The sequence below is a fragment of the Salvelinus namaycush genome, chromosome 3 (genome assembly GCF_016432855.1).
Source record: "Salvelinus namaycush isolate Seneca chromosome 3, SaNama_1.0, whole genome shotgun sequence".
Taxonomy (NCBI): domain Eukaryota; kingdom Metazoa; phylum Chordata; class Actinopteri; order Salmoniformes; family Salmonidae; genus Salvelinus; species Salvelinus namaycush.
In genome coordinates this window covers 51,776,901-51,785,774 of record NC_052309.1, presented here as the reverse complement: position 1 = coordinate 51,785,774, position 8,874 = coordinate 51,776,901, and the positions used below count along the sequence as shown (strand labels likewise).

The 8,874-nt window shown below is 42.2% G+C and overlaps 1 protein-coding gene across 1 annotated transcript; it reads left to right on the top strand.

The window, feature by feature from the left end:
• The first annotated feature begins 848 nt into the window (after positions 1–848).
• Positions 849–4,277, top strand: LOC120044406 (prenylcysteine oxidase-like). Its single transcript, XM_038989042.1, has 6 exons — positions 849–1,188; positions 1,472–1,678; positions 1,934–2,108; positions 2,271–2,482; positions 2,863–3,003; positions 3,138–4,277. Exons 1-6 carry the CDS (start codon positions 1,080–1,082, stop codon positions 3,797–3,799), a joined length of 1,506 nt encoding a protein of 501 aa, XP_038844970.1. The 5' UTR covers positions 849–1,079; the 3' UTR covers positions 3,800–4,277.
• Positions 4,278–8,874: the final 4,597 nt, after the last annotated feature.

Below are 8,874 nucleotides of genomic sequence, written 5' to 3'. Positions count from 1 at the left end.
TCTCACACAAAAGACTAGTAAAGCAACGACCCCACACAGCCTATAAACACAGAGCCTCCCCTGAAAGCTTTCGCCTGTTTTGGGATTTATACATTCTACAGGTTCACCACTATTTACACAGGAAACACTGCCCAAAACTAAGGTTACTAGCAATAATTGATATATACACTAGATGACTGTTAAGGGGTGCTGTGTTGAAGCCACCGGATCTCCATCTTGGCACTCCCCACGTTGTAAAAATATTTTGGAAGCTATAGAAATTAATTAATTAATGTCTACATTCGTTTTGCTACATTTATTCTATTACAGTCATCTTAATGCATACTTTGAATTATATTATGTGAGCTAAACATAATATATATATATAAACATCTTAAAGTATCTTTTTTATTACGAATGTTACTGTCCCCACTACAACAACAACAACAAAAATTTGGTCTTGAAACATTTAATTGAAATTCTGTAGAATTCCATTCATTCCTATGGAGGACTGCTCCTTCTGGGGAGGGCCAATATGGCCGACCGTTGGCTTCAAAGCCTCTCAGTTGCCAATACATAGCATTGAACAATCCAGGGTTTATATGCAGCACTTGATACTAGCACGTCACAGTAGGCTAAAAAACAGATAAATAATTGTGTATTTATCTCATAACAATGGTAGCCTGGTTCAAACCCCAGCATTTGATTGATCATTTTATTTCAATGATCACAGTGGAAAACTCGGATTAGATTATACTCATTCAGTTACATTTTCTTCCCGATGTTGAAGAAGAGGGTGGGGATACTCCTGGGTCACTGAGATGCCAAGGATGCTCTCGTACAATGCCATTTACCCGATCACGTGGTAATGTTGCCGGATATTGATCCACATCTTGTCAGTTGTATAAACCATTCATAATCGTTTTTTGTATTAATCTCCAAATTTGACATACTTTACATGTGTTATTCTATTACGGGGATAATCATATAGTGCCTCATTCGTTTACGATTGATACCTAATTTCATTCGCAATTGGCGTATTTGGGCGACAGACAACACATGCAGTGACTCGCTGGCTGTCGCATCACAATTCTAGCATCATGCACTGGTGTCTTCCTTTCCGATTTCTTCTAACATTACTATCGTCAATCTTGGCACTAGGAGACTCTGGATTTGCACAACTTGATGGTGCTCCACCTTCAAAAATAGGTAAAGTAGCTAGCTCTATTTTATCTAGCTAACGTAAGTTAGCTATAGTTTTGGGGACATGTGTGGCTTGCAGTGCTACTAACGTTAGCTAGCTGGGTTTGCTAGCTAGCTAATGATAAGTTAGCCTAGGCGCTGCCTATAGCTCTTTCAGGTGGCTATTCAGCCACAGAGAAATGGAATAGCTACCAAAACTGCCATGTAAATTCCCTGGTTGGGGATGACTTGTTTTTTTGACAGATCATTAAATTGTAGCTTACTGATGTGTTTCTTCTGATGTCCGCAGCCATTGTAGGCGCTGGGATAGGCGGGACCGCCACAGCACATTTTCTAAGGCAGCACTTCGGGCCAGAAGTGCACATTGATGTGTTCGAGAAGGGGACAGTCGGAGGGCGCCTGGCCACAGTCACCGTGAACCATCAGGACTATGAGTCCGGGGGCTCCATTATCCATTCCCTAAACCTGCACATGCAGGACTTTGTCAAGCAACTGGGTGGGTCCATCGCTGTCCTGTTCATAGATGGTACATTTTAGTATCACCGCTTTTTATCTGTCCAGATCCCTCTGAGAAAGTACAAGTGAAGACCACAAAGACAAAAAGGTGTTCTGTTCATTGCCATTACATGCATACCAAAGCAGAGGAGAAACTGAGGGTTGTAGGATCATCTTCCATACCCGTAGGCTTACTGCTTTGCTGGTAACTACAGTATGCTATTCCACCCATCACACTATTCTATTTTTGTTGCAGGTCTTAAGTATCGTAAGAATGTGGCAGGGAAGACGGCTGTGTTTAACGGGGAGGAGTTCATCCTGGAGGAGACTGACTGGTACCTGCTGGATCTGTTCCGCCTGTGGTGGCGCTACGGCATCAGCTTCATCCGCCTGCAGATGTGGGTGGAGGAGATCATGGAGAAGTTCATGAGGTGAGCGGCAGCAGGGGAAAAGAGCTCAGACGAGACAGACAGGGGAAATCCTTCTCGCTGTAAATTGATTTACTATTGATTTCAGAGCGCTGTCAAGCTATTCAACACGCCTTACATCCCCTATACAATCTGTCTCTCTCCTTTCTGTGTCTATGTGTTCAGGATTTATAAGTACCAGGCCCATGGCTATGCCTTCAGTTCAGTGGAGGAGCTGCTGCACTCCCTGAGCGGGTCAGGGTTCCTGAATATGACTCGCTGCTCTCTCTCTGAGTCTCTGCTGGAGCTGGGCGTGTCACAACGCTTCATTGACGAAGTCATCGCCCCCGTCATGAGGGTCAATTACGGACAGAATATCAGCATCCCAGCTTTTGTTGGTAGGAACTAAGGCCAGGAGGATACCAGTATCGCGATACTCATTAGTATCGTGGCAAGGAAAACAAAACACAAAGTGGATTTAACTTCTTTAGGAAAACAGCCCTAATGTTGGAATGTTGAAAACAAACATCCAAGCTATACCACACAATATTCTACATACAGCAGGTTTTGAAAGGACCGAAGAGTTAGGTCTGCTTCGTGTTTTCGTTTTTGCCATGGAAAAAAATATAGCGATAACGGTGTCGCCGCAGCGTTAGTAGGAACTCGGAAGTACATTTGTAGTTGTTGTGTGCCGTTCAGGTCATAACGTTCTGCCAGTCTGCCACTGCAGTTGCTCATCATGATCAATCATGTTCACATGTTTTAATCTGTGTTATAGGTGCCGTGTCATTGGCAGGTGCACAGGCCAACCTGTGGGCAGTGGAGGGAGGGAACAAGCTGGTCTGCTCTGGGCTGTTAAAACTGGCTAAGGCCAACCTTATCCAGGCCCAGGTCACAACCATCTCCCCCCATGCAGCTGGTAAGTGACTAAACATAGAATTATGTTTATAACTTAGTGTAAACCAAGGTGAACTGACGTGTTTTGCAAAACTGCGTTTTAGCACATATCCATTTACTTGCTCTACTCCAATTATTTCTTTATGTGAATTGAAGGAGAGTCTACCCAGTACCAGCTCAACTATGCCACTCTGACTGAGAAAGGATCTGAGTTCTATGACATTGTGGTGGTGGCGACTCCCCTGCAGTCCAGTGTGGGCTCAGGTATCTCCTTCCAGGGCTTTGAGCCTCCGCTGCCTGATATGGCTGGTTCCTACCACCACACAGTGGCCTCCATCGTTCACGGCTACCTCAACTGCTCCTACTTTGGCTTCCCAGACCCCAAGCTCTTCCCCTTTGCTAGTGTTCTCACCACAGACTCACCAGGACTCTTCTTCAACAGTGCTGCTAGCATCTGTCCCGTCAACATCAGCACTGGATTCCGCCGCAAGCAGCCCCAGGAGGCTGGTGTTTACAAGGTATTCTCCCCCCAACCCTTAGATAAGCCAGCGCTGAAGACACTGTTCAGGTCCTACTACTCTGTGCAGGTGACAGACTGGCAGGCTTACCCACATTATGGGAGCACCCAGGACCTGCCGCCAGTTGTCCTTCATGACAGCCTGTACTACCTCAATGGCATTGAGTGGGCCGGCAGCGCCATGGAAATGAGCTCAGTGGCAGCCAAAAACATTGCTCTGCTGGCCTACCACCGCTGGAGCAGGCAGCTGGAGATGGTCGACCAGAAAGACCTAATGCACAAGATCAAGACTGAGCTGTGACACCCCAACTCCGCAGACTCAGGCTCCGCCCGGCTAGCTGCAGGGATTGTTTCTATGGAACCTTGCTGAAAGGTTGCCAGCAATACAATGATGTTGTAGCATGATGCCTAACCCTAAGGGGTTGTGTTTTATTAAGTTACTGCTGCTGGCTGCAATGCAAAATAAAACATGTTTTAATTTAATGCCACGTTGCATTCCATGGAAAGTGGCTCATTCTCAGCTGTTTGACTTGATATGCAAATAATATGGACTTTATTCAAACGAAATGCTTCTCGTCATAAGGCTTACTACTGCATTCTGATAAACAAATACAATATGGTTAGAATGTATTTACTCAACTAAGCTACTTTCATTATTGCACTGATTAAAGGCCAGTTGTAATAATTGCTTTTATTTCTTTGTGAGTTCAAGTAATAACTAACTGATTGTACACATGTGTTTGCCCGATAAGAAATTAAAATGGTTGTTCTTAATTTTTTTTTGCTCTGTCGCGTGTTATCCTTTATAAATGCTCAGTGTCATCTTTACTTCTGTTATTTCGATTCACTTTCTGATGCACCATATGGCGATGGTGTGCGTGCAATCTAGTTTTAATCTGAGTTTAAAAATGGAACCTCTCTCTGGAAGCAGCTTCTGCTGTTGCTACAGTCATCAACGCTTGAAGCCTGTTGCATATGTAACGGATGTGAAATGGCTATCTAGTTAGCGGTGGTGAGCGCTAATAGCCTTTCAATCGGTGACGTCACTTGCTCTGAGACCTTGAAGTAGTGGTTCGATGCTTCGTGGGTGACTGTTGTTGATGTGTGCAGAGGGTCCCTGGTTCGCGCCCGGGTCTGGGCGAGGGGACGGACTGTTACACATAGTTGTTACATAGTTGCATCTCTGCTGCATAGTGACAAATTGGAACATTGTTATCTCTAATGACAAATATAATACTCCTAACTGCATTCATCATTTACACATTACTACAATGTATCAAAGATAGGCTACATTATACATTATGATTCTTGACATAGGCACTTCATCACGTGACCTGACTTCCTGATTTGTCTGTAGTTCTCGCAGAGACATTGTCATTCTCGTGAAGTTAGTCTAATGTAGTTTTAAATCCACATTCTTAAATGAACAAACAAATCTTAAGACGCAACATGGCTTTTGCAATTCCTACGGTTCTACTGTATTTACACTGTTTTGGTAATTTGTTGAAGGGGTGGTACAATGGTTTAATCTCAAGGGACCAAACCGAACGTCTAGCCTCTAGTATGGCAGAATTCCTTTTCTAGGTTGCAGGAAATGTAAATGAGTTGACAATGACAAATAGTCTTGGCTAACTGTAGGATTCTATTGCATAATATTGATATGACATCACAAAAAGTTCATGAAATGAGCAAATTAAGTTATTGTTATGGGCAACTTTTTGATGATGTGGTTTTAATCTTCACTTCCATTGCATTACTGTTTGAATGGCCATGTCTGCGTTTCAAAGGGTCATCATTATCTTGCTAGTATTGACTGCAGTTTGCTGATACTTGTAAGTATAACCATGTGATGAAATTCATGGGGGTTTTGCTGTGTATTACAGGCTTCAACTTGTGTGTTGAAATATTTTAAAGGCAGAGCAGTGACAGACAAGCAACTAAGCTAAGGGGTATGAATACTTTCTGAAGGTGTGCAATATTGTTCCACCTGTATGCATTAAGAGGCAGTAAATACCAGATATCATGTGTGTTCATTGGTTCACGTTTTAGTAATTTATCAGACGCTCTTATCCAGAGCAACTTACAGGAGCAATTGGGTTTAAGGGCCTTGCTCAAGGGCACAGATTTTTCACCTAGTCTGCTCTAGATTTTAATCAGCAACATTTTGGTTACTGGCCCAACGCTCTTAACCACTAGGCTACCTGTCACCCATAGCTCTGCCAAGAATGTGAAAGAAACAGAATAGTCTTTTGTATACAAGTGTGTGTGAGAAACTAGTGTGATTCACAAGAGGATCAAACTGGGGACCTTTGCCCTGCAACTGTGAGGAAATGCAATGAGCTCAATAAGCCACATATTTGTTACAAATCCGCAACAAGGTAGTACTTATGAGTACCTGTTCACTGTGCCTGTTTGGCCTGTATTCATATTTTACAGATATCACCGTCAACCTTGTAGCCTAATGAAACCACTCTTGCCAGTTATCAGTGTTTTGATGGATAAGGTCTCTGTGCTTCCAAACAAATGCCAGAGAGTGGGCTTTTAGTTGCTCTCTCTCTCCCCTGGCAACCATGACAGCTGGACTGATTATAGTACAGTCAGATTCATGCAGGTGGACCCAGGAAACACAAGAAACAAACGGCAGCCAGTTCTCTTCACTTTGGATTGTCTGGTGCATCTATTTAAATAGAAAAACATTGAGCTTGTGGAGCTGCCTATGTTACTGAACCAGCTGACGACAGCAGCTGACCACAACATTGAAGGCAAATGTAGAAAACAAGCACAGTGCATTGTCTCCTCAATAACATTTGGGGAATTCATTTTTTTTTAACCTTTATTTAACCAGGCAAGTCAGTTAAGAACAAATTCTTATTTTCAATGACAGCCTAGGAACAGTGGGTTAACTGCCTTGTTCAGGAGCAGAATGACAGATTTGTACCTTGTCAGCTCAGGGATTTGATCTTGCAACCTTTTGGTTACTAGTCCGAAACACTCTAACCACTAGGCTACCTGCCACCCTATTATAATGAAGAGAGGTTGGTTTGCTGAACAACCTATTTGATCCCATTTTGTTTATCACTCCATAGTACAAACTATTATAGTATGTTGATCATTTGTTTTTAATCAATGGATCAAAAATTTATCCACATTCTAGCTTTGGTCATATTAAAGATGAATTCAATACAAAGGGGATAAGAGTGCTTGAAGCAGATCAGGAGAGTCCATTATGAATAAGATAATTGAATTGACTCAACGTTGTCATAATGTGTTTTTCTCATCCCTGTTCTTCCACAGCTGGTTGACAGCTATTCTCTCCCAGCTAAATCCACTGTTTGGACCTGCATTGAGTAATGACACCATTTGGTACCTGTGATTCCACTGGCCCTGACTCTGTCCTCAACTCTGCCCTCAATGACTGAGAAAGGCCTAGGAGGATCAAGAACAAAGGCATCATAAACCTGTCCATTTAGCTTTTCTAAACTTTAAATCTGTCACTTAGTTTACCTAAGATAATAAGGTAATGAATATACTGCAATAACTTGCAAAATGGAACTCTGCTCAGCCTGTAAGTCACTCAGCAGCATCTCGTGATGCTGTTTTGGAAGCTATATCTGTGTAGGAATCTGAGAACGAGGGGGCAAGTAGTTGAGATACAAAGTGTCATTCAAAGTGAAAGTGTATTCATTTTATTTCTTACTGCTGAGTAATAGTCTCTTCTATATATATATATAGAGAGAGAGAGTGCGAGAGAGAGAGAGAGAGAGAGAGAAAGAGAGAGAGAGAGAGCTGGCTTGTGTCCTGGGAGCGCAGGCAGATCTAAGCAGGATGTGCACTACGGAGTTCTCCAGACTAAGGAGAAGTTCAGACCCTCCCACAGATGGAATCCTTGGCTTAGTTTTTATTTATTTATAATAACTCACATAGTTACTATCCCTTTTTGGGAAAATGCTCTCTGAATATTTGATATAGGACCTTCAGTCATGGTTGAATGCACATGACCAAGTTTTTCCTCAGAACTCATGTTGTATTGTGTAATTATTTGACCAAACTTGTCTGTTACAATGAATATGTGTAGTTGCCACAAAATCCACTTTGTGATGTTTTTTTGTGCTGTACATTTTTGGGGACCTCCTATGTAGAAACACAATGTGCCCAAGCACTTCCTGTAAGGCAGTATGGGTAACAATTTTTGCATTTTGCTTATTTATGAAAAGATTGTTTGAGTTAGATTAATAATATACATACAAACAGGGTTGGGTAGGTTACTTTCTAAATGCAATCTGTTACAGTTACTAGTTGCCTGTCAAAAATTGTAATCAGTAAATTAACTTTTGGATTACCCAAACTGATTACATTCAGTTACTTTTAGATTACTTTCCCCTTAAGAGGCATTAGAAGACAAAAATGTACAGTACCAGTCAAAGTTTTGGACACACCTACTCATTCAAGGGTTTTTCTTATTTTACTATTTTCTACATTGTAGAATAATAGTGAAGACATCAAAACTATGAAATAGCACATGTAGAATCACGTAGTAAGCAAAAAAGTGTTAAACAAATCAAAATATATTTTACATTTGAGATTTTTAAAAGTAGCCACCCTTTACCCCGATGACAGCTTTGCACACTCTTGGCATTCTCTCAACCAGCTTCATGAGGAATGCTTTTCAAACATTCTTGAAGGAGTTCCCACATATGCTGAGCACTTGTTGGATGCTTTTCCTTCACTCTGCGGTCCAACTCATCCCAAACCATCTCAATTGGGTAGAGGTCAGGTAATTGTGGATGCCAGGTCATCTGATGCAGCACTCCGTCACTCTCCTTCTTGGTCACATAGCCCTTACACAGCCTGGAGGTGTGTTGGGTCATTGTCCTGTTGAAAAACAAATGATAGTTCCACTAAGTGCAAACCAGATGGGATGGCCTATCGCTGCAGAATGCTGTGGTAGCCATGCTGGTTAAGTGTGCCTTGAATTCTAAATAAATTACTGACATTGTCACCAGCAAAGCACCTCCACACGTCACACCTCCTCCTTCATGCTTCATGGTGGAAACCACACATGCGAAGATCATCCGTTCACCTGCAGAGGTAACTCTGGGTATTCCTCTCATGTGGCGGTCCTCATGAGAGCCAGTTTCATCATAGCGCTTGATGGTTTTAGCGACTGCACTTGAAGAAAATATCAAAGTTCTTGACATTTTCCGGATTGACTGACTTTCAAGTCTTAAAGTTATGATGGACTGTCGTTTCTCTTTGCTTATTTGAGCTGTTCTTGCCATAATATGGACTTCGTCTTTTACCAAATAGGGCTATCTTCTGTATACCACCCCATACCTTGTCACAACACAACTGATTGGCTCAAACACATTAAGAAGG

What these genes read in the sequence shown, in the direction of transcription:
- LOC120044406 (XM_038989042.1), top strand. Translation starts at nt 1,080, where the DNA reads ATGCACTGGTGTCTTCCTTTCCGATTTCTTCTAACATTACTATCGTCA. An exon ending in GGACTTTGTCAAGCAACTGG is followed by an intron (nt 1,679 to 1,933) that starts GTGGGTCCATCG and finishes TTTTTGTTGCAG; the next exon opens with GTCTTAAGTATCGTAAGAAT. An exon ending in ATCATGGAGAAGTTCATGAG is followed by an intron (nt 2,109 to 2,270) that starts GTGAGCGGCAGC and finishes CTATGTGTTCAG; the next exon opens with GATTTATAAGTACCAGGCCC.